Genomic DNA, 27,941 nt, shown 5'->3' with positions numbered 1-27,941 from the left:
TCTCCTCCCTCCTGGGCGGGGAGAGTGGACAGGAGATAAAAGGGAGACCCGGACCAGCTGGGCATTGCCAAGAGCCGCTGGGACTGGAAGCAAAGTCTGGCTGGAGGACATCAGTGAGGAGAAAAGCGGTATTGAGGGCTTGTTCTCGCGGGGGAGAGGGCTGGGGATTGGGGCTACATCCATTCTGACTAGACTCCACAGTCCCCTGCTCTCTCCCTGCCTCCCTGGATTGTCCCCCCCAGCCTCATGTCCTCCCCCCCATCCATTAAGCGTGCTGGATCCTGGAGGGATGGGGCATATCTCGGGGTGGGCAGGGTTGGGGGCTGTGGGAGGAAGGGGCTTCAGGCAGCTATTGGAGGCAGGGGGTGGGTGGGGTTAAAGGCTCTGTGCACCCCTTAAGCACTTTGTGGGGCATTGAGGACTCTCAAGGTGACCTGAAGGTCACCATGCCTGTCCCACTGGCTCCTCACTGATGACCAGGACAATGGGGAGCTGCATCCCTGCCCACCTCAGGGGCAAGGACAGACCCCTGGCCACGGCTGGGTCTGGCTTTTTGGGTTGGGGAGATGGAGCTTCTCCCCCACCGCCCATGGGAGAGGGGACCTTCATCCCTGGCCTGTGGAGTTGGTAACTCACCACTGGGGGAGACCATGGCACACGGCCATCGCAGCGGGTGCCCACGAAAGCCAGCAGCAAGGGCACAGCGCTCGTCCGGAGCTGGGCATCCCAATCCCCCCAGAGGGAGGGGGGTGTCCTGGCTCCCAGTGCCATGCTGGGACCAGTCTGACACTGCCCACTGGTTTTTGTCTGCCCCAGAAGGGTGGCAGGGAGGTGATTTGGGGTTGCAGTGGGGCTGGGAGGACCCTGCTGGGTTGAGCCCTGGGGCAGAGGGGATACTAACACCCTGATTCCCCCTGCCAGGGCTGGGGGTCCGGGATGGGGCTGTTGGTGCTGGCCTTGGCCACCTGGCTGGGGCTGGCCTCAGCGTCCGAGGGGGTGGCCTCAGCCTCTGAGGGGGTGGCCAACAGCAGCCGGCTGTGCCGGGAGGCACCAGCATGGAGCATCAATGGCTCGAGCCCCATGGTGGGGGCAGCGGGGCAGGTGACGGTGGTGGCCCTGCTGAAGGCCAGCTGACAATTCTGCCTGCAGCAGGCCCACAGGTGAGCCCGGCTCCCCCTACCCCACACCGAGCCCTGCCATCTTGGGGGGCAGCACGGCAGCCCGCCCAACCTGGCACCCCCCTCCTGGCACCTCCTTCCCCACAGCCTCGGGGGCCTGCGGGAGAAGCTGGCCCGGCAGGGCACGGTCAACGTCCGCTACATGATCGTTAATGAGAAGGCGCCGCTCTCCCGTGCCATGTTTGAGGAACTGAAGCGCCATGCCCCGCCGGGCGTCCCCGTCTTCCAGCCGGAGCCGGAGGACCCTGATGTCTGGCAGGTCCTGGGGGGCGACAAGGACGACTTCCTTGTCTATGACCGGTGAGCATCCCCTATCTCAGCTGAGGCTTTCCTGGGGGGTTATGGAGTGTTTGGTGGGCTTCCCAAAGTGCACCCCCCCATGGCTGGGCTGGGGGGACCCCCGCCTTGAGCTGGGCCGTGGCTTCTCCCCGCAGGTGCGGCCGCTTGGCTTTCCACATCCAGCTGCCCTACAGCTTCCTCCACTTCCCCTACGTGGAGTCGGCCATCCGCTTCACCCACAGCAAGGACTTCTGCGGCAACTGCTCCCTCTACCCCAACACCACCCAGGAGGTAAGGAGCAGGGATGGTCACTGGAGTCGGGCTCCCTTCCCCCTCCAGCATTGCACATCAGGAAAAAACCCCAACCTTATCTTCATGTCGGGGACAGACTCTGGGTTGACAGCCGCTCTTGTCCATTGTTGAGAGGGAAGGTGATGAAAGGTTTGGAATAAGGGCAGCTAAATAGGTCAGAGCTTTCAGGCTGAGAAGGGTGGGGGACTAAAGAGGTCATAGCCCACATCTGGAAAAGCTAACTAGGGTCGCTGGCTGTTCTGGCATAAGAAAGGGGCAGGCAATGGACCCGGAGGTGGCAAGATCAGAGCAAAGAAAAGAACATAACTCTGGGCTCAGCAGGTGATTAGTCGCTTCTTAGGATAAAAATCCAACTAGAAATACTAAATGCAAATCCCTTCCTGGACCATGGACAGTTTGAGCCAAAGGATGTAGGCACAGAGGCTTGTGCTCTATGTGCTCCGGCCTCTCCTGTCCTCCTGCACCCTGGGTCTGGAGAGCCTTTGCTCTGATCCAGGCAGCTTTCTGTATGACAGATGCTGGTCTGCCCTCACCACAGCTCACAGGGGTGCTCGCAGGCTCACAGCGGGGCTCTATGTGTGTTCACATATTGCCCCAGCCCTTGTGTTGCTTTCACCAGGCTAACAGTACCACCGAAGTGCCTGTGACCCTGAGCCCACTTCCCAAACAAGAGGGGAAGGAGACCCCCATCCATCAGCACAACCCCCTCCATCCTCGCCACCACCATGAAGTCAGCAGCGAGAAAGCCACAGACCTAAGGGGGGGCCGCGAACCTGCCACCCATACTCACCGCCACCGTGGAGACCACGGCCAGCCCCATCACGAGGGGAAGAAGCGGAAGGAGGGAAATGAGCACTAAACCAGGCTGGACAGCCTTGCAGAATCCAGTAGTGTGCAGATCACGCCAACTCGCTTCCCAGAGGCACAAAAGGACTTGTTTTGAGCTGCTGGTTACCAGCAGTGTTGGTATAACAACACCCTCCAGCATCCCCCAGGTGGGTCATATTCCCACACTGTGACCAGGGATGAAAATCTCCCTCGGACACCCAGAGGTGCTGCATTTTCAGCCCCAGGGATGAGTTCTGACCCTTCCTCTGCTGCCATCTGCCTTTTCATGCTCAATGAAGCCTGTGGTGCAAACCGGGAGGTCCCTGGTCACTGCTGGCTGACACTGCATGAAGTGGCAGGGCAGGGGTGGAGGGGACAGAACTGGGATGGGAGCAGTGCTGCTGGCACGCTTTGCCCATCCTGGCACCCCTGGGTGTCCTGGCACCCCTGGATGCCCTGGCTGGGGAGCAAGTGGAGGAACAGCATGTGCCCCAAGGGACGTGATCCCAGGGGATGGGGGCACTAGGAGTGGTGGAAGGTCACAGCTCCTCATGGACCAAACCCTGTACCCCCATAGCTGTCACATCCTGGGGACCCTCCAGGCCCTGCACACGGGTATGTGCAGTGGTGATGGGTGACCGCAAGATGGTGGCCTTGTCCCCTCTTGGAGACCTAGGGGCTGTATCCACGGCCCACAGTCGTGGGAGGATGGGGTGAGGATCCTGGGGTGTCTCCTGGGGGAGAAGTGAGATGGGAGGGCAATGTGGATATCCAGAATACGAATAAAACCTCTGTGAAGCAAACCCTGCTCAGCTTGGTCTCTGATGGGTCCCTTCCCCAGAGAGGGTGGGGGGGCTCGCTCAGAGCTGGGATGGCCGTGGGTGATTGTCTTGACTCAGGGAGGGACTTGGGGCTGGATGTGGACTCCATGAAGCAGCATCCAGTGGTGATTTGCATTCCCCTTTTACCTGAAGGTGAAAGGGTTGAAGGCCCAAGAGACCCCATCTCTTCATACCTTCTGGTTACCTCTCCCAGGGCAGGGCATTAACCCTGCACTGCCAGGAGGAAGTTTGGCTCAGCACCTCCGTCTCTGGCTTGTAGGTGTGATGTTGGGGTGCCCACCCTGAGCTGCTGTTGTGGGGCTAAAGTTCATCTTGGGCATCTTGTCCCCAGCACCCAGACCGGTCCCCATTGTGAGCATATCATGGGGCTCCCCAGCCCTCAAGTAGTTGGGCCCCCATGCCTGTCTCAGCCCCATAGCCCTTCACTCCATCATCCCACACAGCCCCACTCAACGCCTCCCCTTAACTCTCCGTCTCCTCTCCGGGCCCCACACCCTGAGTGGGGAGCAGAGATGTTTTTTCTGCTCAGCGTTATGCTGCACCATGTGTGGTGCGTGTCCTGCTGATGATGCTCTGAACTGAATTTCTGCACCCCTCCACCCTGTCTCTGTGGGAGGATGCTCTGCCCAGCGACTGGGGCAAGAGCCAGGGTGAAGAGGAGCTATTCCTCGTGGGGATGAGGGCAACGTGTCCCATGGATGAGGGCAATGGGATCAGGTGGGTCACCGGTCACCGGGTGCTGGCTGAGACCCTGCTCCCCCTCCTCCATTTCCCTTGCTACCTCCCTCCTCCTCCTCCCCCTTCCTCCTCTACCTGCTCCCAGCAGCCCACAAGGGCACCTCTGTCTGCTGCTCCTGCCATCAATATTGAGGTTATCTTTTTCTTCTGGCAGCTGCTGTAATTGAAACAAAGCAGGCCGGGCCTCACGGGCTCCGCTCCTCTCGCTCATTTTGCTGGTGCTGCTGAGACAACTAATTCATCTTATCGATGCGTGGTTGGCCTCTTTTCCACCAGATCCAGGCAGAGCCCTCTCCCCACCATGGCTGGTGGGAGCAGTTTGTGTCCCTGTGGTGTCCTGCTGGGTGCTGCTCTGACCCAGCCTCTGGTCTTCAGCTTGCAGCAGTTGGGTGCTGGCCACCAGCAGGGAATGCCAGGGGAGCCAGCCAGCGAGGAGAGGTGTGGACTGGAAGGGTGCTGGTGACTTTTATCCCATTCTTTTGCCTTCTGATGCTTCCTCAGCCCTTTTGTTAACCTCCACATCCTTTCCTTGCACAGCCCCTCAAGGTTTCCCTGGCAAGGAGGTGACAGGTGATGAGTGGGGCAGGCACAGATTTGCAATCTCTTGCTGATGACCAGATCTGCAATTAGCAGTGGCAGATAGAGGGATCATGTCTGGTGCTGGGTGGGTAGCCCAGTGGCACTGTGCTGCACTGCTACCATTTGGCTACATCCCAGCAGACGAATTTCCAGCCCTGAAGGCTTGGGTTGATATTTTGCTTTGGGGAGAAGAACTGAGGCATGGGAAAGAGCTGTGGCACTATTTGGGTGAAGTCCTACATATCTGAGTAACACCCAGCGTTTAGGGTGAAGCCAAGGCGGCTCCCATATATTATTGTCCAAAGGCCTGAAGGGTTTGGGGGTGTTGTGTTTCGCCCCCCATGGCATCGCTCCCCCCTTGAAAGCTTCCTGGAGCTCTGCAAAACCTGTATCAGTGTCTGCACTTCTGTGGTGATGAGGGAGAGCTTTGCTCCAAGCTGGGGTGGAGAAGAAAAGTTTTAGGGGAGTTAATAGGCTGATGTCGCATGGAGTGATGCGATTAGGAGTCAGAGAGGCTGACCTCAGGTCCTGGCAGTACTGCCCTGGTGACCAAGGCAGTGCCACCACCCTGGAGGAGGATGCACTGTGGTAGCCTGGTGTCCATGGCTGTGCCACCATCCCAGAGGAGGACAGATCCCAGTCCCGCATCTCACGCAGCCTTGGCCCTGTGTGCTGCTCCTGCTGAGGGCCAGGCAGAGCCTCTCGGGAGAGGGGAAACAGCCAGTCCTAATGTCAACAGAGGCCTCTTGTGCTGCGATGCTGTGTCAAGAAGAGGAATGGGTCCCTCCTCCTCCACCCATTCATCTGGCAGCCGGGGCTGGCGTGCCGCCAAGCCAGGCTGCTTTGGAAACATTTCATTGAGGAGGCAGCTGAGCCTAGGAAAACAGAATGAAAATATACAGAGAGATCACTGTTGTTAGGCAAAATAAATGCGGGCGGCTGCATTTCTGTCCCCCAAATCCAGCCCAGCCGAGCCCCTCCTGCTTCTATGGAGTGAGGGTGAGTGTTGCTGCCTGGGGGTGGCGGCCACCTATCTCCATCGTGGGTTAGGAGATGGGGAACAAGGGCTGGAGGGATCATCGCTGGCTTTGTCCAACTTGCTGACGTCTCTGGTGAGTAGGTCCAGACTCATCTTGGTGTAGCATCACCCAAGGAGATGGGACAGAGCAGAGAAACAGCCACAGAAATGAGCCAGCCCCAGTGACTCATGTCCCCTGCGTGGCCACCAGTGCTGGAGGCTGGTGAAGACGGGGCTGAGGAAGTGCATCAGATTTAGGCCTCATTCATTCCCATCTCCTTCCCCGGCATCAATCACAGGTCCTACCTGTGGGACGAGGCCACCGGTGGGACAGACCACAGTCCCCGGGTTTTCAAAACCCTGTGGCTTGGCGTGCCCCATCTTTTGTCTGCTGGCAGAGGGAGAGCAGAGTCACCCCAAATCAGTGTCCAGGGACAGAGGGCAGAGGCACCTCTCTGACTTTTGAGCAATGGTGCATTCAACAGGTTTTCCTCTCCCTCGCTTCCCCCATAACCTCTCTCCTCCCTCCAAAGGCCTCCAAGTCTTTCCCCGGGCATTTGCTGACCTACAAGAGACCCATCCCTGCTCTTTCCCTCCCTCCTGGTGGGTCCAGAGTGGTTTGGGGGAGGCAGAGCTCAAGCCCCAGTCCCATGACGCATCAAGGCTCTAACCCCCACACAGGTGCTCCCAGTGCCAGCGTGATGCAGCTTTGCATGGCTTCACCTCCTCTCGTTGTCCACCCAGCACAGTTCGGCCATTGCTGTGCAAGAACATGACAGCCATTTCTCTGTGCTGCTGGTTTCTAGCCCCTACTTTTGCTCGCTGTTAGTGGAAAATGGCATGGAGGGAACAGTTTGCTTCTGTTATTTATGATTTTGATCTGGGGATTGAAAGGAGGCCAGTGTGATCAGACAAAGCCCAACCAACACCCCAGGAGAGACACATTTCACCAGCCCAACGTGCATGGATTTGCAGCATGGAGCAGATGCACAAGGCTGAGACTGGATCCTGTACTGATCCCTGCGTTCATAGGAGCTTTGCTAAAATTCAGGCTCCCTTCTTCTTGCCCTCCCACCAGGAAAGCAGCTACCAAGCTACTCCATTTTCGCTTGCTGCCACGCAAGGGGAAATTTGCCATGTCTCTCTCCATCTGTCTCTCCTCAAGACGAGCTGGGTGCGATGCTTGGCTTCCAGCTGAACCATGTTGCAGTGCTGAGCTGCCACATCCTGCTCTTTCATCAGGTGGCTTCAAGTGGTGCAGCCTCGTGCTGGGACTGCTGGCACCTCTGCCACAGCTTTGCTGCCGTCTGCTGCCATCTCCTACACATGGAGCAATGTGTGAGGACACACCATCGTGGAGGGGAGCTGGGATGGGTGGACTGTTAAAGAGAAGGTCAACATGGTGCAACCTCCTCCCATCCCACTGTGCCCTGACTGACCAATGCCAAGGGCAGCACTGGGATCTGGCCTCAGGAGTGGGTCCCTGTGTGGGTTCTCCACACTGCAGGGAGCTGAGGTACGTGAGCATCCACCATGGGGAGTATACCTTACCTGTTTGTAAAGGAGCTGAGGGAACAGGACAAACCCATGGAGCAGCCCACCGAAAAGACACTAATGCTGAGCTGGGGTGGGCGGCTCCCCAGCTGCCACGAGAGCCCTGATAAAGCTATAAAAGAAAAGCTGAGTTAATGATGTTCATTAGTTTTTACTACGGAAGAGGTCCCAGGCTGGAGGATTTTTTTTTTTCCCATATGGATGTGCCCGTGAAAATGGCTTTGGAATAAGTTGTTGAAATGGATGGTAAGGAATAACCCAGACCAGTTGCTCCAGGTGTCTGATCTCCGGTTCCTGAAGCCTGCTGCTGAGCGTGGCCTGGGACAATGGCAGCTGTGACAGTGATGGTCCTAGTGGCGCCTGAGGAACTGCAGCTCGGTGGGGCTGGCAAAATGGTGCAGATGTCTGTAAAGACCAGCAGTACCAGGCACGAGGAGAAACAGTATAAATTGGAGTGATTTGACTTTCGTCAAAGCTGTTTATTCCTTAGGTTGGTTTTTTTTTGCCCCCAGCCACCCGGCCAATCAGCATGCAGCAACAGGGCCACACAGCCAACTAGCATCCAAGGAGGTGGCCAACCAGCCAATCAGCCCCGTGGCACTGTAGCTTCCCAGCCAAGTAGCCATGGGGCATTGTAATCTCCCAGCCAATCAGCCATGCATCATTGTAACTTCACAGCCAATCAGCCACAGGGCATTGTAATCTCCCAGCCAATCAGCCGTGCCTCATTGTAACCTCCCAGCCAATCAGCCACAGGGCATTGTAATCTCCCAGCCAATCAGGCATAGGGCATTGTAACTCCCAGCCAATCAGCTGTGCCGTGTGTGCCCATTGCAGGCAGCAGGCAGGTCTGCCCAGCCGGTGGGAGCCTCTCCCGGCCGGGCTGGCAACCGGTGGCCGGGTCTCCCGCCTTCGTCAGAGACGGGCTCTGCCGCTCCCTTGTTCCACCGTTAATTGCTCTCCGTCGCTGAGATTTTGTAGCTTCTCTTTGAGCCTGAATTTGTCCGGCTTTCAGCCTCTTCTGTGCTCTTTTCTAGCTTGCACTGTCTGTGTGTTATCTTCTCTCCGTTACACATCTTTTTTCTTTTTGTTTTCCGGAAAAAAAGTGATGTTGGTTCAGTGTGTCGTTTCCCACCCGTTTCATTTCTGCCCCCTCCCCTAGAAGACCATTCCCCACCCCGAGTTATTTACATTTTAATTACCCTTCGCAAAGTGCGTTCAATGCAGGGGCTAAAAGGCTGGGTTATCCCGCGGTCTACCGTGGGTTCTCTGCCCAGGGAAGGGGAGCGGGACCCTGGGTGACGGAGGGATGAGCCCCAGCTGCACCCCACTCCCCTCCCTCCCGGCCAGACCCTGTGACCCCCGTTCACGTCTCTGAAGCCAGGGCAGACCCGATGCTAAAGGCTAACGGGAGCGTTGTTTACGCCTCGCATTGCCATCATTTATTCATGCTCTTGTAAGCCCGCAAAATGATTCTCCGGTTATTTTAGCATCGCTAATTAAGGGGAGGGAGCCTCAGCGGCTGAGAGGGGGGCGACTGGCCGAGGGGGGGCTGCTTTCTGCTGAGCTCAGCGCCCTGGCAGCCAGGCCGGCCAGGATGGACGCCGCTCTCCGGAGCGGGGCTGAGTAACTTTCTGGAGCGTTCTGTGCTTTTAGGCTCCTCGCCGGGAAGGCGACTGTTTCTCCTGGAAGCCGAGGGTCTTCGCCCAGCAGCTCCTCCGTGCTTAATTGCTGGCCTGCACAGCAAATGCGTTTGCTGGAAGGGTGCAGAAATCTCCGTGGCAAGGCAGAGGCTCAGCACTTTGCTGATCTTATGGGGGCTGGCAGAAGGCAGCCCTGGCACGCCAGGGATGTAATGTCGTGTGTGGGGGAGAGAGGGAACAACAGCTCCTGACAGCCGGATCTCTCTGGTCTGGTACGAGGGGGAGTCTGGGTCTGCCCAATCCCAGCCTGACACCTGGTACCCAGGAACATCTCTCCATTTTTCTCCCTTCCTCGCTGCTGCCCCAGACCATCCCCTTCTTCCTCCTGCCCCTCTGCTCCTGGGTGCCCCCTCTCCAGCTGTAAGAAGGAGCTTCCCAAGCTCCACCCTGCCCCGCAGACCCCATCCCTACAGCAGGGCTTGCCAGTTCCCCCCGCTCACACCCCCTCCAGTCTCCTGCTGAGGTCCTCCAGGACCCCCAGTCCTGCCAGGTCCAGACTCCTGGTGCCTGTGGTGCATGGTAGGCAGAGGCGATGTTCACGGGGTGCCCTGGGGATGGCATGGCAAAGTGCTGGGTGCAGGCATCCTTGATCCTGGGTCAGGGATGGCCTGAGGTTTTTCTTGGGGAGTGCTCTCCCCTTTGGCAGTAGATGAAGGGTGGAGAACCTGCATCACCCTGAGCGTCGCCTGCTTTAAATGTGCACATCCCTGAGCAGAGACAGGGACACACAGGCAAGCAGAGCTGTTCCTGTGTCAAATTGAGAGTGAGAGCAGCCATCCTGCACCCAATCTTTGAATTCGGTCCGTGCTTGGAGAGGGGAGATTGTACTTTTGGTCCTTACATTTCTCCTTTGAGTACACAGACAATTGCAGTCACACCTGAAGGAGGTCCCCGAGATTGTCAGTTCTGGAAAGTTTCATAAAATAACTGGCTGGTTAGCAAAACGCAACTTTATTAGAGTCCCTGCTGAAAGAGGAGCACAGCAATAACTCAGTGCTAATGAGTCAGTGGAGAATCCATGGGGGATTCAAACAGCTTGATGGTAAAAAGCTCCAGCTCAAGCTTATGCTTTGTCAAAGACCTTACTAGGCACTGGAGAATCTAAAAATGGGCTCAACTCTACGGTCAACCAAATGAAGTTATGGGTCCTCTTGCTTGCAAAGACAAATATTTAAGAAGGCAACACTCTCTGCCCCTTCCTGGACATTAGATCACAGGAATAACTATCCTAGGCAATAAAACCCTCTGCTCTGGAGTTCCTTAAGGCAGGGGAGCTGCAGGCTGCATTACTTGCCATGTCCTTTCCCTCTTGCCTCTGCTCTGAACAGCACCAGGAACACAGGAAAGGCAGAAACAGCCACACTTCCAATGAGTGCCTGGGGCTGGTGGCTGTAGCATGGAGTTTGGCTGCTGATAAGCCCAGCTTCGGCTGCTTCAGAGCAGCAAATCCTCTGGGTGGCCAGAGCAGGAGCTTGGTGGCTGTCTGCACTCTGCTAACTAGCTCCTTTCCCATCGTCAATTGACCAGAAAACTTCTGCTGCTCTCATGTGTCTTCATCTGTCATCAGAGGACTTCCTTGGTGCTCACTGGGTCTTGCAAAGCTCTGCTGTCATCTCAGCGAGGCTCAGACAGCATTACCTATGCTAGTGAGGGCACAACATTGACTATTCAGGGTCAAAGCAATGTTAAAGAGGCACAGGAACATCAAAGGGAAAGGAAGATGCCCAGGAAAAGGCATTGTTTCCTACTGGGGATGGGGATTTGGGCATGGTGGGGAGAGGAGAGCAGCTACACAAAGGTCTGCAGGTGGGAGCAGCCAAGGAGGTGTCATCCCCTTGGGCTGAGATGTGGCACCTACCAGCACTTACCTTGTCTGCCACAAAACAAAGCACTGGTGCCAGGGAACCCGCAGAGAGCATCTCAGCAGCATCCTTTTCCTCTTGCTTTTTTGGGGCTCTTGAATTTGCCAAGAGGAGAGCAGATTTCTTGCCCCACAGCACCTGCAACTTAAAGCTGGACTTCTGACTGAGCTGGCACTCGATGAATTTCCCACGATACTGCATTGCACTGCCATATAACTGTGGTGTAGAGCCATGGGGGCTCCAGCCCCTTTGGTAAGCAAATTTTCTAGCCAGGGATTAAAAATAAAATGCTTTCTGGGGCCAACGTGAAAACCCAGTACTTTGTGAATAACACCCGTGCTCAGGCCAGAAGGGCTGGAGTTGGTGGGTCGCAGCATGAGCAGACCCCAACCAAACAGCCTCAAAGCCAGGAGGGGAACCGGGGCTGCCGGTGGTAGAGGCTCAGCAAATGGCCAGGCTCAGGAAAGCGTGCGGTGAATTATTGATGTACCTGGTTCCAGGCTCTGAATGAGCAGCATCAGGGGCTGGGCGGGAGGCTGACATTTCGCATCCTTCCCTGGGGAGAAGAGGTCTCTCCGTGTTCTCCGGGAGGAGGAGAGCTCCCCCCCTTGTGAAAGTCAAGGCAGTAATGAAAGGGACAGGGAGAGACAGGGAGGAATGGGGAGCAACAAATGTTCAGATGAAGAGGGAGAGGAAAAATAGATTGATTTGTCTTTGAAATAACATGCTAACCCCCCAGAGACAGGCTGGCCAGCCACTGCACCGACCTTGCTTTGATTTGAGGCTGGATTATATGTTTTATGCAGTGAAAAGTCAGCTCTATGGGAATGAATAACATCCCTGCTCGGGCTGAAATCTAAAATCCTCTTTATTGGCACTGTCTGGGGACGACATAAGTAAGGACACTCAAGGTTGTCACTAGGTGAGCTCTGCAGAGGCTGGTGACAGAAGGACCAGACAAGCTGGGGTGCTGTGTCCCAGCTCTCATGCAGGTTCACCCCGTGCCTGAGCAGAGCCGGTGGATGCGGGGAGACATGGGCGTCAGCAGAAATTCCCAGGGAACTGGGCTGCTGTAACACTAGAGCCCGCAGCCTCCATCATTGGAAGGGCTTAAGATCCTGCCAGACTGGTCTCTGCCAGGAAGGCGTGATCTACCTTGGGGCAGGAGGGTGATTTGGGATGGCCTCTTCAGGTCCCTCCATGCAACCAGGGAGGGGCAGAGGTGGATGAAGCCCTTCTTGGCCCCCCAGGTCCTGCTGCCACCACAGCGAGCAGAGGTGGTGGGCAAAATGCTGTGCTTGCAAGTGCTCCCTGTCGCAACAATCTCTTAGGGAGGGCGAAATGCCCTTCGGGGTTAAAGAAATGGGGACGTGATTCCTGGGGAAAATGTAAACAAATCTGTGTGTAGCTGCTGCCTGCGGCCAGACCCTGCCGCTGGTTAGCACTGATTATCTTGAACAAGACCAGCAGCGGCAAGGAACACCTCAGCCTTCAAGGAAAACCTCTTCCTGACCTTCATCGATTAGCATGTGGCGTATTCTCTAAAATGGAGCTCTCTCATTGCAGTAGCTCTGCCTGCTCTCATTACCTGCCACAGATCTGATTCCTTCCCTCTGAGTCCTGCGAAGGAGACCTTGGGCTTGGAGGTACCTCGTGGTATAGCAAAGGTGCATAATTATTTCCTGTTCCCTAATTGCATCGCCCTGTTATTCCAGGAAATGTACTCTTGCTCTGTCAGTAAGAGTAAATAGGAGATCTCTGCAACAAGGGAGTAACCGGTAATGGTCTAGATGTGACTGAACTGCAGATAGAAAGGAATTGGTCTTAGATTCTCGAAGCACTGAGAATAACAGCAAGAAAACTGAACTCTGAGAGCTGTGAGCTCTGCTCTTCCTCTGAGGTTTGCCACTTCAAATTAGACAGGACAAAAGAACGGGAATATATCTCTGGGGGAAAGCCCTGGGATAGTGTCCCCCTGGACACAGCAGCAAAGAGACCAGCCCCGGCAGGGCAGCAGTGCTCTCCCCATCGGCCCCGGGCTGTGCTGGTCCCAGGGGTGCTGCCATCACCCTCTGCTGAAGCAGAGGCTGGCAAGGAGTCAGCTCCCTGGATTTTGGGGTGTCAACTCAGGCAATACGCGCTGAAGGACCTCGCTTTAACGCAACCCCACCTTGGGGCACAGCAGAGCTCCCTGGGGCTCAGCACCGCCTGGGTTTCTTCATCTCCTCTCCAAAAGGCCGAGTGTGCCACAGGACCCGGTATCTTCTCTGCACCCGAGGGTGCTGCAGTGACGCGTGGGATGAGCATCTTCACCACGGGCCTTTCGAAGAAAGAGCAAACCCTGATGCCCACTGAAAGGGGCACCACCCGAAGGTGATTTCTGGGTTAGGCCGGGCGTTCAGGCCGGGCGTCGCAGGGCCCAGACTTGCAGCAGGTCCCCGGTTCCCTCCGGACACCTCCGGGGGAGCGGTGCCATGTCCAGCCCCGCCGTGCCCCTTCGCTGCCCCCGACTCAGCACAGGCTCCCTGCGCTCGGCCGGCCTCCGCACCCCCTCGCCCCCCAGCGCCGTGGGGACCGGCAGCCGCGGGGCTTCCCCCCCTCCCCGCCCTCCGGCCACGGGGGACACAGTGCGTGTGTCCCCTCCCCGCCTGGGGACACAGCCAGGAGGGCACCGGGACTCTCCCGCGGGGTCCCGGCAGGTGCCGGTCGGAGCGAGGGTCCGGTGGGGGCGGGCGGGCGGGGGGCTACGAAGCGTCCCGCCCCGGCGGGGGCCGGCTCCCGGCCGGCAGGACCACCCCCTCCAGTCTCCACCCCCACCCCCGATCCTCCCCCCCTCCCCTCTCCTCCTCCTCCTCCTCCTCCTCCTCCTCCCCGTCTCTCCTCCCCTCGCCCGGCTCAGTCGGTCGCAGCCATGGCGGAGGGAGGAGAGGGAGAGGAGCTGCTCCGCCCGCCGCTGCCCGCCGGCGCCCCGGGCCCCAAGCGCTTGTGCTCCCGGGCCTGCCCGGCGGGGGGCACCGGGGCCGCTCACCCCCGTCCCGGGGCCGCGGGGGCCGGTGCGGGGCCGGGCGCGGGGGCCAGCGGGGCCCCTCCGGCTCTGGCCGGTTGCTGCCCGGCGGCGGCGGCGGCGGGGACGGCGGGGGTGGCGGGGCCGGCGGGGCCGGCGGCGGGGCCGGGGGGCGGCGGCGGCGGGGCGGGCAGCCTCCTGCAGCCCGAGTCGCTGCTGGACGCGGCGGCCAAGCGTGTGGCGGGGAGCTGGGCCTTCGAACGGGTGGAGGGCCGCTTCCAGCGCATCCCCGAGCCCGTCCAGCGCCGCATCGTCTACTGGAGCTTCCCCCGCAGCGAGCGGCAGATCTGCATGTACTCCAGCTTCCAGCCCGGCCGCGCCGCGGCCGCCGCATCCCCCGCCAGCGCCGCCGCCGGGGGACCCTCCGCCGCCGCTGCCCCCGCCCCGACCGGCGAGGAGAGCCCCGCCGCCGGCCCGCCGCCGCCCGCCGCCCCCACCGCCGCCCCCGCCGCCGCCGCGCCGCAGGGAGAGGGGCTGCCCTTCCGTCGCGGCATCCGCCTGCTGGAGACCGGGGCGGTGGACAACGTGCTGCAAGTCGGTGAGTTGCCGGGACGGGGCCCCTGGGGGCTTCTGTCCCCGTCCGTGTCTCCCCCCTTCCCCCCCCCGCCCCCCTTCCCCTTCGTCCCCTCCAAACACTTCAGCCTTTTGTCTGGCGCGGTTGTGGTTTGACAGGAAAATCCTGCCCCGAGGGCAGGGACCGCCTTGTGCTCCGCTGGGAAAGGCGCTGGGAAAGATGCTGGGTTTGGGGGTGGGAAGGCTGGGGGTGACACCCCCCCCACCACCCCTCCATCCCCTGCTGTGAGGTCTATGTCCCCAGGTGTCACCGGCGGCTACCCGCAGCGTGGATGCCGTCCATCCAGCCCGAGTGGGAAAATACAGCCGCTCCTCCCCCCCCCCCCCCCCTCCCCCCGCCGTCGCTAAAATGCCCGTCGGGGATTTGTATGGAAGGCACGCAGCCCTGCCGGTCCCCCCCCGCGCCCCACAGCCGGGGTCCCTCTCGCCCCGGTGCACCCACACCCACGATCCCACGGGGGTCCTGGCCCTTCCACCAGGAGATGGGATCATAAACATAATGCATCTCTCCAGCAGCTCTCGGCGTTTGCCTTTGTCTTCTCCATCGGGGGCTTTTCCCCCTTGGAAAAATCTCTTGGGGGGGAGGAGGGGGACATGTTCCCCCCCCGTTTTCCCTTTCCCAGCCCCCTTAGTGGGTGGAAGCGAAGGGGAGGGTTGGGGTGACGAGTTGGGTTGGACCGGTGGGTACCACCGGTGGCCTGGCGGGATGCGCGGTTCGGGGCCGGATGATGCGCGCGGCCTTCGTGACGAAGGGGCCGTGGGAATGACGGTGGGAATAATGGCATCGTGTTTTCTCTCCATGGGCAGGTGGCTTTTGTGTGCGCTGGCGGAGGGGGGCTGCCGGAGAGGAAATGTTGTTCCTCTTCCCCCCCCCCCCCCCTCCTTCCAGTCCCTGCTCTCCCCAACTGAAACCCGCCTTATAACTGTATATATTTAAAGAGAAACAAATATGTGGTGTTTTACATAAAAATAATCCGCTCCTGGTGGTTATTGGAAGTGATTGAAATGCGCGTTGCCATTAAAATGACATTAGGCTAGAATTTGTTTTGCAAATGCGAAATGTAAATTCATTCTGTGCCAGAGGTATGGCGTGAATGAGTGAAGGGAGGGTGGTTTTTGTTGTAAGGAACGGTTAGTTCGGCTGTGTTTATTTAAAGAGCCCTCCTTCCTTTTGGGGAAAAAAAACCAGCTTTAAAAAAAAAAAAAATCCCATTTGGTACAGTTTACATTCAGAAGAGCGTTATCATAACATTTTCCATTTGAGACCTGAAAATAGGAGGCAGCAGAAGAATTCTCCTTCCACCTCCAAGGATAACGCAGTGAAAATTCCTGTAGCACAAAAGGTTTTTCTCTGTGGATATGATTATACCCTTTTTTTTTTTTTTTGTGAATTAATATTTTCTAAGGGCTGCTCTAAGATTATTAATTATTCTAAGTCAGTTTAAAATACTTTGAAACTCAAAACCAAATATTTTTTTTTTTTTAGAAGGAGAGGAATAGCTCTGGAAGAACTTTAAAATTAGGGGGGGCATTGGGGGGATAATAGTGATGCTTTATTGACCTGCCCACCACGGTATGGATGCAGTGAGCAGCCGGCATGGGAGATGGAGATAACAGTTGCCTAAAACCAGGGCTGGTTCTGTATAAAGCAATTTTCTTTTTTAATGATTTTTTTTTTTTTTTAATTTATTTCTCTTTGAAACATGGCTCTGGCAAGGTTTTAGCCAATGCTGTGAAGGATCTGGGTGAGTGCTGGGGTCAGGTGCGTGCAGGACACGTCCCAAAGTGACGTCCAGCGCCGGCATCCGGCGTCACGCGTGTCCCATCTCCTTGTGCTTCCCCGCTGCTCCTTTGGGCGAGCCAGAGGACGGGGAGGACGGTCCCGGCTCTGGCGTTTCATATCCCCTGACAAGTCTAAACCATCTCCCCAGCTTTGAAATCGGAGCTCGCGCCCATTGTCCTCCAGAACCGTCAGCTTTTCAGATGAAGCAGCATGTTCTGGAAGCGCTGGCCGCAAAGTCGGCGGCTGATTTATCTCTTGTTTTTACAGCGAGGAAGGGGCGCGGGGGATGCTCGCCGTGGGAGTTTGCCTTCGGAGGCGGGGTGCGTGTGGGTCTTGGCTGTAGCGTGGCTCCTCTTTGGGATGACGCGGGGTCAGGCACCTCTGTTTTGTCCCCAGAGCAGCCCTGTCACCGCAGTCCCTTGCAGACCCGAGACGGAAGATTTATATCAAACAAAAGGGCTGCGTGTTTATCTGGGGTGGATGGCAGGCATAGCAGAGGTGTTCCTCCGCCAACTTTCCACATCCATCCTGCGGATGCTGCTGGAAGGTGAGGTGGAAGAGCTCCAGCCACTGGAGACGCAAACACTTTGTGGCTGCGCGTGTGTGTGTTTGCAATTAAGATAGGAACTTGCTCGTCGGCTTATGTGGGAACCATTATGTCTTGGAAAAAAAGAAAACCCCAACCCTGGCTTACTTGATGCTCACCAGCGCTAAATCAAAACTACTGTTCCCCTCCAAGGATCCCTTTAATGGACACCGCCAGCTCCCGGCGTCGCGACCTGAGGTTTGCACAGTTGAGATTTGCTGTTAATAAAGATCAGATGTCAGTTTCTGACTCAGACCTGCGAAAAAATAAGGATAGCGCGGATGTGAAATTCCTTCTCTCTGTGGTTGGAAAAATCCCTTTGAAAAACTGAAAACCAAAATCCGAGAGGAATGACCTTCTGGAGATGGAAGATGGTGTGGAGGGGTGAGGGTTGTACTCGTGGGGACAAACTGCTTCAGGCTCCAGCTCCCTCGTGCTTACAAAGCTGGCAGGTCTGAAGAAAACCCCCATATATGCCACATTATCAACCAATAATTCCTTCATGCTTAGTAAAACTTAAACGAGGCTTAAACCCTGATCTCACTGGAGTCATTAAATTGATTTTTTTTTTTTTTTTTTTCCCCTGCTCAAAGAAAGATCTTGGATGTTGAACACAGGGATCTTTGTCTTCTTAAAAACTGCTTTATTATTATGTGTACAGATCCTGTCTTTGTGTGTGTGTGGTGTGTGGGTTTTTTTTTTTTTCTTTTAATTTTTAGACAAATGACAAAAGCATGCAGGAAAGGAATGCAGAAATGCCAGGCTTAATATAAAGCATGCAACTGCACTGCATGCCGGGAATCCTAGAGGATACAAAACCTTTAACGACGGCGGTTAATTTTTAACAAGTTCACTCGCATAAATATTTATGAACAAAAGTTTTTTTACACCATTATCTCTTGGGTTCTTGGAGAGAGAAAAGACCTTTGGTGGGTTTTGACAGTAGGCTGTGATCCGGCAGAACAAATTCATGTTTCTCGCCTGCGCTCCCCAGTCCGGTATAATACGCTTTGCCCTCGAGTTGTCACGGCTGCCGATGGGTGGGCGAGTGTCTGTGGCAATTTTAGGTGGGAATTCTCCTTTTCCCTCCCTCCCCCCTCCCCGAAACGTCGAGCTTTGTGGTGTTCTTTGCGTGGTTACCGTCCGCTTAGGAGCCTATATGGTGTGTGCTGCCTATGGCTCCTTACCCACAGATAAGCCTTGGTGCCCCCGTGGGGAGGTATGCGGTCCAGCCGTAAGTACATAGGCAGAATTTACTTTTGCTGTTAGAGCAACAATGAAGCAGGGCTTTAAAACGCGCTGGCTTTGTAAACACTTGGAGGGAGCCTGTTTTTTTTCAATCCTGCAATTAATCCTGAATATTTTACCTGATGCTTTGCAGGTCAGTCCTGGGTGCCTTCCCGTGGTTGCTGGTCCTGTGATTAAGCTGGACCTCCAGGGGCCAGGGGATTTTCTTCGACGGCCTTCTGCCTGGGCAGAGGTTAAGATAGATCTGATACCTGTAAATAACACCTGTAAATGCATTTTAATTGGAGGAGTTTTGATTTGGAGTTGCTTTTTGTTACAGGATGGTTGTCAGTTTCTGCCGGTGTTTGTTTGTAATGATTTCACTGAATTTCACTGAATTTTTTTAGAGTTGGAAGGGACCGTATAGATCATCTAGTCCAACTCCCAATGATGCCTGTTGAAATGCGGCCTCAGAGGCAGAAATACCAACGGGTTCTTAAAGTGGTTGAAAATACTTTTACTGTTGTGTTTTTTTTTTACCAAAACTACTTTCAGTTTTTTTAGATTTTTTTTTTTTCTGAAAATGCTCATTTTCAGGCAAGCCTTTGGATTCCCTCCCCTGTGACGTTGTATGGGGCAGAGTCTGAATTTGTATCCAGTTGTTTTTAAAACTCTAGGTGGTGTGCTGGCTTATAGAGCCGTTTATTTTGGGGAAAACACTTTGATGGGGCTCTCTACGGCCAGTTATGGCTGTTTTTGTTTTTTGTAAAGATCAATCTCCTCCCGGATCTAGGTTTAAGGCTGTATCCAGCGGGACCAGGTTTGGAAGGACCGCCATGGGTCATGAAATGTAGGTTTTTTTCACGTTGAAGTCCGGAGCTGCTAAGGGAGTATAGTTTTTCTGTATCCTCTTAGTTTTTGGGTGGGGCAGTTGTTGTACAACATGTTTCCAATTTGCTAATTAATTTTTACTTTATTTTTCTTTACAGGTGGATTACTTTATCCTACCACTTATATTAAAATACTTTAAACCACATAAAAGGGGCCAGCAGAGATTCATTAGCCCTATCATGATGGAAACTGTGGAACGCTTTAAATATACATTAAGCCCTTTACGTTTCTAATTATTTTTTTTCCTTAACATAGAATTAAAAGGAAGGATTATTAGGCATTAAAACTTATGATCTGTTTATTGCAGCTCCCTCATAGGTGAGATATTTCTTGAGCGTGTTCTGGACTGTATTACAGAAATTGGAATTGGGGATGATGAAAACAACCAGAGTTGCTTGCTGGTTATGCAGGGAGAACTAGGAAAACTTTGACAGCTGGAATTTTAACTTTCTTTTTTTTTTTTTATAGCAGATTTATTTATTGGCTTTAGAGTTTTCAAGAGATCAGATCCTCTGAAGCTGGGATGTCTTTTTAACTGTGTGGTTAATTACTCCAGGCAAAGCGATGCTAGCTTAAAGAGGCTAGAGACCTGAAAAAGAAAGCACAAGGAATTAAATATTTAGTTTTGGCTTTAAGAATAAATAGGTTTGAAGTGTTTTTCAGAGAGAAGGTGTGACAAGTCCTGGCTTCTGGCTTGAGGAGGCAACAGGAGTTAGTTCGCAGCTTTTTATAAAGCTTAGCCTAGGTGAGACGCTGACTTTCTCTGCTTCCAACACACGAGTCATTTACAGCAGATTTTCTAGAGGGAAACTTTTAGGAAATATTTAACTGTGCTAAAACTGCAGTAACATAAACCACATGTGCCTGCGTGCTTTGTTTCTGAAGCTTTGTGCAAGGGAATGTGCTTTGCTGTTATTTGACGCTCGCTTTGATGTTAGATGTTTTATGATTAGTCCCTCTAACTTCAGATAGGACTTTTGGAAAACTTAAACGAGCCCGTCTGTCCGATAGCTCTGTAAAGTCACATTCAGCTGTCAGCCGTCCCTTGTAGTGTGTCAGCTTTTAATTTTCTTTGGAAATACATATTAAAAAATTAATCTTGGTAGCATTAGGGTGGAAAAAAGAGTTCGTGGGCTTATGTGTTTCCTTGGCGTATATATAGACCTAGTCCTGGAGGCAGCAAGTCTTCGGTGATTTTGGGGCATGTCCTGCTCCCCTTTCCCAGCGGGAGACCTGCTCCCCTCTGGGATTATGTCAGCACAGGGTAGATGAATGGCATGGCCAACTTTTGTGCTTGTGTTTAATGTTTAAGGGTTTTGCATTTAGGCGGCACAGACAGTTCTGTGTTGAGTGGTGATGCGGGTTTTGCCCCCTGCTACCCTTGAGGCTGGCGTAGGTCCATGTGGGTGAGGATGGGAAGAGCAGCATCTCTTCATCTTCTCAGTGCAGCTAAGCCCTGGGATTTTCAGCGAGAGACCAAGTCTTGTTGCTGCATGACAAGGCTTTGTGCTTAAAGTGAGAGAATCTTCTTCTGGAGATGTTTCTTCTGGGGGTGTGAGGTGTTGATTTCTGTTCCTCTGGCCACACTCTGAGGAGCAGACCTTGCATAAGGTCCTGGGCAAGGTGTTGGGGAAGGAACCTTCACTTGCTCCCCCATCTCTTCACACTGCTTGTTTCTTCTGGGTGAGATTTGCTGGGAACCTGAGAGGATGGGTGCTGGGATCCCCTCCTGGCTTTGCTCAGCAAGAGGCAGGTGATGGTTGAACCTGTGTTTCCCCATTGATGTCCCCCATCCGTGGCTGGCGTGGATGACTTTGTTTTGCAAGGAGCTGGAGGTGTGGAATACTCTGTCTTGAGGGTATTGAAATTAACTTCTGATATGTCTTACCTTACACTTGATTCTGTCTTGAAGAGGTTATGTCATGGGGTTGTCATACTCCTGGTCTTCTTGGGGATGAGAGGAGGGGAGGAGAGCAGCTCTTCTGGGTAACTGGTTCCTGTTTCTGCCGAGTCTTTGCTTTCTCTAGCATCAGCATTGATAGAAATCATTCAATTTTCCAATGAAAACAAAAACTCAAAAGACACCAAACCATGGCTACGTTAGTAAGACGATGAGACAAGTCTATCTTTTGCATGGAGCCAGTTTTGGAGCCAGGACGTGCCATGGTGGTGGTGAGCTCTCCCTGTCCCTTGGTAGAGCTGCTGAGGCCCTGAAGATGCTCTCTTGCACACTTGGAAGAGCAGCACTGAGACGCACTTAATTTTTGACCTGGCTTTCGACAAGGGTAGGGTCTGATGTACAGGCTTGACTCCTGACTTCTTGTGCCTTTCCAATGGGAGATGGGAAAGAGCCTGATAACGTCTCGGAGAGACACACAGGTTCTGCAGAACCACTTCTTGGGGGGAGTGTGGAGGAAAGAATCTTCATGGTTTTACAATGAAATATCCCAGGAGCAAAAAATCAATTTTTTAAGGTTTTTTTTTTTTTTTTAAATTCTAATGTTTAAATATGAATAGATTCCACTTGGTTGGTGCGGTGGGTGTGTTTTATTAAATGCTGAGGATTCACCTGTGCTTGACACCACCACATTTCTCTCCAAATGGATTTTCTAGCGCCGCGTTTTAAGAGCATTTGCTTTTTTGTCTCAAGCTTACGGCTTAGGATTTTGTGCAGGATTGGGGTTAGTCCTTGTAAAATGGTGCATTTGAAGTAATGCACAAATTAATAAAATCCTGGGCTTTTACTTGTCGCATTCTAGGTACATGTTGCCAGGGATTTCTTTCCTTTTTTTTTTTTTTTTTTTTTTTGGCATTTCTACATCATTAAAAAACAAAGCCACAAATGTGCTTAGGAGGCAGTTCTGCTGGGATGCCAGCTCGGAAAGGTTGCATGCGGATATGTTGGTCCAGCTTGTCTCCTGTGAAAGTCTTGCTGCTGGGTTAAAATGGATGCGGGAGGGTCTGCATCGCCCCCCCCTTGCGATGCCCCGCTTATCGGTGGAGACCCATAATGAGCTGCCTGCACCTATGCCACCCAGCTTGTTTGACGGTGGAGGGGGGGAACTGCTAATCGTTATTGAGGTTCGCTCAGCGGGACGTGGCGTTATATCTGCCTGGCTGCTGTCTTTGCACCTGGAGACTGTGCCCGTGTCCCGTAGCTGCCGGTGGGGAGGGATTCCCCGTGGGAATGCCGGAGACTCAGAGTCTGGGACCTTGGCAAGGTCAAGGACAGGCTGTGCCTCCATTCCGGATGCCGTCAAGTAGCCCTGGCCCCCATCCTTCAGCTGATGCTGGCGTGTGGGTGACTCCTTGGGATGCCAATAATAGCAATTACTCGTTATTGGGGTTATGTGGTTTTTAAAGGCAGGAGGTGCCACGTGCTGTGCCCTGGCTGTGGCTGTGCGGCTGCCTTGATGAAGACGAGCGCCCTGTCAAAGGGGTGGCAGAGCAACAAATGGGTTCCCGAGATAAATAAAATTTGCATTAATGAACTACAATGGCTTTGGATGCCAAATTAAAAGAAGTGTGTCTGGAAGATGAAAAATAAATGTATTTTCTGTCTCACTGGCTGGTTCTCGTCTCTTTTGATTTTCTTTATCATCAGAAAGAAATTTTAATTTTTTTTTAAAGCCAGTTGTGTTTATTTTGGTAACAGTTCATTGGCTGCTCTGTGTACAGAAGCTTTCTCTTGAAAGTACTGAAACTATATTAAAAGTGCTTTTGGCTGTCAGCTTTTATTTTGCTTCTCCTTCGTTCTTTTCCCAAAGCTGTGCCGTTGCCGTATCAAATGTTCTGAAACTGTCTGGTAGCGTTTTCCCTGCGGTGCTCTGTATAAACTGAAAATAAAAAGGGAAGAAATTGCAGGATTTGGATTTCTGCAGCTTTTCTTTTTTTTTTTTTTTTTCCCCCCTTTCTGTGTGTGTGTGTCCCATTGAAGTCTGAGCAGCTGTCTCTATCCGCACAGCCCGCCGATGGCATGCACAGATCTGTTTCTTGTGATTAAAGAGAGAAATAATACTGCAGTGTTTGGAGAGGGGATGGGGACGGGGAGGAGGGGGACAAACAAGTGCCTGGGGAGCAGCTCTTCTCCCCTCCTGCTTGCCTGGACCAGGGACCAAGGGACCTGGCAGCCCGGCTGCTCCTCCCTGCATCCCTGTGGCTTTACATCCCTGGGAAAGAAGCATCCCAGGCTGTTTGTGGTGAGCTGCCTGGCTGCAGCATCTCTGCCCGGGGTGGGCTCCTCCATCCTGCACCCGTGACCTGCAGAGGCCCCGGGGTTTTTCTTATTCTATTCTAAGGATGTCGAAACATTTTTGGCGGCGCGGCAGCCGCTCGCTACCGGCGTACTTTGAAAAATACCCAGCAAGTGTTGAGCATCTGTCTGTGAAGGGGGAGGAAATCCCCCCCCGTTATTATTTTCTCCCGATTGTCCTTGCTTGGTGTGGCTTTGGCTATTATGGGTTTGTAAAATAGAACTATATGTGACCTTTTATCTTACAAGAAATAGGTTAAGCCATTTTTAAAGAAAGTGGTGGAGTCAGCAGTGCTGCTGAAGGAGCTGCTTTCGCATGGTTGATAGGCTGTGAAGCCGTTCAATGGACTTTGGTTTCAGAGACAATATCTGTTTAAATTAATCTTTGTCAGATACATGCCACTGCAGACAATTCAAATTCCATTTGCTTTCTGATCTCATAACAAAAAAGCACCTTACACTGGTTCTTTTATCGCAAAATTAACTTTTGTCTGTGTGTCCTGGAAACAGGGGTGGCATAAAATCTAGTTAAAAGGCTCTGTTATAGGAGGATTCTGTTTCTTTGTACAAGGCGGACTTTTTTTTTTTCCCCTTCTTTCCCCTGCGTGCATTTAAAAAGACGACGAGTGTTTGAGATGGATTAGGGAGAATGCCAGCAGATGGACCGATTCTGTTGTTGCTGCTGGCAACCATCTAAGCAGCCATTTTGAACAATGCTGATACCGGGGTACTGATAACACAAAGATGAGGATGGGATAAATATCCAGCTAGTCCCTTTCTCCCCGCCTGCTCCTCCTCCCTCCCTTTCACGCCGCTGCTGCAGCCCTGTTATTAGAGAACCCGATTGTTTCCAGAGAAATGCTTCATCCTCTTAGTTCGACTGGTGGATGTCTAGCGTTGCTTATCGCCTTGATTTTACTCATGGTTGGTGGAGACACTGGCAGATCGGCGTCTCCCAGGAGTGCCTGCTGCATGGGTCCTAAGGGGAATGTGCCACAGTGATGCTCTTTCCTCTACCTTAGTAAAGCATGGGCTGTTTGGTCCTTCCCATATGAGTGGAGGCAGTTTCCTTCCCTGCTTGTGTATATTAAGTGCTTAATTGCAAAGTATGATGGCATTTGGTGGATGGATTCTAGGATTTCAAGAGGTGCACCATGCCCTAAATGGGTTTGAGATCTCCTTGATGCCAAAACGATTAGTATGGAGCTGTGTTTGCAAGTTGAGGGTGTCCCCTTTGCCCTTACGCTGGTCTCCCCTTCTCCTTCTCCCACTCACGTTGTCTGCAGACTCTTGGGTATCTGGGTCATGTTCATGTCCTGGACCTGCTGCTCTTGGACCTTCCTAAGGTCCGTACTGATGTCTGTTTGGACTGCTGGATTTTTAGCACTGGAATCAGTGGCCTTCTGTCTCCCTGTTTTGTTTCCCCATCTGTAGGGAAGTCACCCTTTTGTGGATCAAGAAACCCCAAGCAAGCTTCATCTTTTCCTAGCATATGACAAAAAGGTTGTTTTGTGTGTTGCAGGAGGAGCTGGACCAGGATGAGGTGGTTCTGGGAAACCTGCTGGGCTTTTCCCAGAGCTCACTGTAATGTAGTGTGGTCCTCAAAGCTGGTCATGGGATGCTCTGTAGCCTTGGCCATTCCATACAAGAGCATCCATGAGGCATGAAGGAGCTTGGTAGAGCTGCATCTCAGATGGGCAAGATGCCTTTGGGATCTGGGGTTTGGGGTTGCTGTAGGAAGAGCTGGATACTGAACCGCAGGGATGGTGGGGGTGGGTAGCAGGTAGTCTTCGGTCACGGTTTGGTGTCTGAACACGCTGTGCATCGGAAGGGTCTGTCCACAAGTCCTCTCTAGGCAAGGCTGCCACGTTGTCTACTGCAACCTCCCTGTAGCGTTTCCACCATCTGGGAGCATGAAGTGTCCCAGGCTGGGGCTGAGCCCGGCAGCCGGAGCAGGCATGGTGACAGGAACGCCATGCAGTATTTATCCTGCTGCCTCTGGTTCTTGGAGAGTTGCTTTGGGTCAGCGATTTGCAGCCCATTTCCAAATTGTAGGTCTCCAAAATGTTTCTGGAGCTGAAGGCAAGCAGCAGTAAGCTGGTGTCTTCTTGCTGCCTTCCTTGCACGAGTCTGCAGACCACGGTCTGAAACCTTTGCCTATTTGCATTGCATCATCTCTGAGACCTTTATACCTGAGGTGATGCTGTTACCTCTCCCATAGTTGCTCTTTCTGCAACTTTTTTTCATTTAAAAATGGGTTAAAAACTGTACAGATAAATTTCAAAATAGATTTCAAAAAGATCTGTATGTACATGTACACATACATCTAATTATACACAGCAGATGAAACTTTACTGTAAAATAGCAGATGTAGGAATTAAAAAAGGAGTTGGGCAGGCGTTTTTTGGTTTCCTTTTTTAATTTGTCCTCTGGATCTGTTATATTTTGAGGTAAATCTTATGTTGTTTTTAAGGTGTGTTTTTTTCCTCTTGGGAAGTATCTTCTCTCTCTTGAGTCTCTCCTTGTTAAGCCTTCCTTTTTTGATCCATGAGCTATGGACTAGCCATATTTGATGTACTTGCTAAAATAAGAGGCATCTGGCCTGAAAGCTGAAAAATCAGGCTGTGAGCTCCACTTCAGAAATGTTGTTAGGGTCTGTTGGGAAGTTGTTGATGTTGACTGAGCTCTGTGAGGGCTTGGGCTGAAAGACTGGGGTCTCAGCAGGTTGGCTGTCTCTTAGGACAGCTGGCACCATTGCCAGATGCTTTTAGTGCACTCAGAGAGCTCCAGCGCCTGGTGTGGTCCCCAACACCTCCTCTCATGGTGGCTTATGCTGTGTTGCTCAACCTGTTGCTTTAGGAGATAGATTCTACAATCCGGAGGATGGGTGAGGAAAGTGGTTTCCAGTAACAGGACGAGGGGCAATGAGTACAAGCTGGAACATAGGAAGTTCCATTCAAATATGAGGAAAAACTTCTTTACAGTGAGGGTGACAGCACTGGAACAGGCTGCCCAGGGAGGTTGTGGAGTCCCCTTCTCCTGAGATTTTCAAGACCCGCCTGGATGCAGTCCTGAGTAGTGTGCTATAGAGAATCCTGCTTTGGCAGAGGAGTTGGGCTAGATGACCTCTAGAAGGTCCCTTCCAACTCCAACAATTCTGTGATTTTGTGATTCCGTGAAAGGGTGAGGAGAAACCTTCTGATTTGAAAGGTGGTGAGTGAGGACGAAGTGTGCTCTTCTGCCCCTTTGGCTCATGATGAGGTTGGACCTTAAAAGCTCTTGCAGGTTTTGATGGAGAGGAACTGTGACCAATGTGTGACCAAGCGTGATGGTGAACTTGGTGGCTTGTGGTGTGCTGCTTCTGTTCACTTGCCTCCCACTGTGGAAAATATTAGTCACTGACGGGTGCTAAGCAGGTACTTGTGAGGATGACCAAGAACGGTTTGGAGTGCTTTTAAGCTGTGTCCTCTGAAACAGTGCAGAGTGGAGCTCAGCCCCTTGATTCTTTTCCAGAGCCCCTTGAATGGCATGGAGGTGCGCGTTGCCTCCCCTTCCTAGAGTTCTCTCCACTTGTCTTGAGTCTGACTCAGTCTGCTTTAGCTTCACGGACCCCATCCCGCTACATAAAATTCAGGTTCTTTAGCTAAACCCTGCTCAGGTGTTGTTGCTGGCAGCCAGTTTTTTGAGATTGAGGAGTGTGTTCAAACACTGGTTTGAGGTTGGTGCTTTCAGTGCCGGGACATAGCACTGTGCTGTTAAGACCTGTTCGCAGCTCTCTGTGATGCAAGGACATCAGCTTCTGAAACCACCTCACCAGATGGGTGGTGAAGAGCAGCATGCATCCTTGCTTCCTGCTATTTTTGGGTCAGGGTGGATGAGGAGGTGATTGTCAAGGTCAGGCTGTTCCCATGTGGATGAGGTGTACCGGGAGCAAATATTTGCTTCCCAGTTTGGAAGTTACTGGTTATTTGTGAAAAGATGGTTTCTGGTCGCCTCCTGACCACGTTGCTGGGGGTTACGGGTGTCTTCAGGTGTGTTGCTCTGTCCACTTTGACTCACAGCCCTCATACAGCACAAACATCTGTTATCTCTAAACTTCAGCACAGTGACGTGGTTTGAAAGATACCCATGCCTTGTGTCTTCCTTGAGCTGGGGGTTATTTGGTGGTGGCTCGCGGTGGGCTGCCTTCTCCCGTGGGGTACCTGAGGGGCAGAAGGGGAACTGGAAGTGTGTTTTAATGGGTGCTGCCCTTGCTGGGAGAGGGGGCAGAGGGAAAGTTTTGCTCTACTGCCTTTCTGTCTGTGTTGTGATAAAAATCTGCGGTGACCTAAGCCCTGGAAAAATCTTAAAAACTTAAAACACTGGGCAGGATGAAGATGAATGATCAGATGTTTTTAGTTATGGCTCAGCTCCTCGAGTTTCGCTATAGAAAAGAGCGGGGGCGATGTGGCGGGATGACTTCATGGGAATTGTCCAAATTTGGGGCTTTTGCTTGAAAGCACTAGTTTTTCAAGAAGGGCGAGCTTCTAGATATCGAGGTCTCTCCCAGAAATGACCTGTGCTCCATTATTATTTTGCACTTGAGTCGTGCATGTGAAATAAGGCTTAGGCAAAGAGGACCAAGCCAAGTGAAGTCAGCACAGTTAATCGGTTCTGTTACTCTGGAGACCTG

General features: G+C 53.1%; 2 protein-coding genes across 2 annotated transcripts in view; both read left to right on the top strand.

The window, feature by feature from the left end:
* The first annotated feature begins 927 nt into the window (after window positions 1–927).
* LOC141467805 (selenoprotein Pb-like) lies at window positions 928–3,397 on the top strand. Its single transcript, XM_074152490.1, has 4 exons — window positions 928–1,160; window positions 1,266–1,478; window positions 1,613–1,748; window positions 2,389–3,397. Exons 1-4 carry the CDS (start codon window positions 937–939, stop codon window positions 2,626–2,628), a joined length of 813 nt encoding a protein of 270 aa, XP_074008591.1. The 5' UTR covers window positions 928–936; the 3' UTR covers window positions 2,629–3,397.
* Window positions 3,398–13,804: 10,407 nt separating this feature from the next.
* ZSWIM5 (zinc finger SWIM-type containing 5) overlaps window positions 13,805–27,941 on the top strand; it is a 99,811-nt gene continuing 85,674 nt past the window's right edge. Inside the window, exon 1 of the mRNA XM_074151691.1 lies at window positions 13,805–14,495. Coding sequence (XP_074007792.1) covers window positions 13,805–14,495 — 691 coding nt within the window. The remainder of the gene's footprint in view (window positions 14,496–27,941) is intronic.

Source organism: Numenius arquata, chromosome 8 (genome assembly GCF_964106895.1).
Source record: "Numenius arquata chromosome 8, bNumArq3.hap1.1, whole genome shotgun sequence".
NCBI lineage: Eukaryota > Metazoa > Chordata > Aves > Charadriiformes > Scolopacidae > Numenius > Numenius arquata.
Note: the sequence above shows the minus strand (reverse complement) of the source record. Positions and strands in the feature narration are given on the sequence as shown.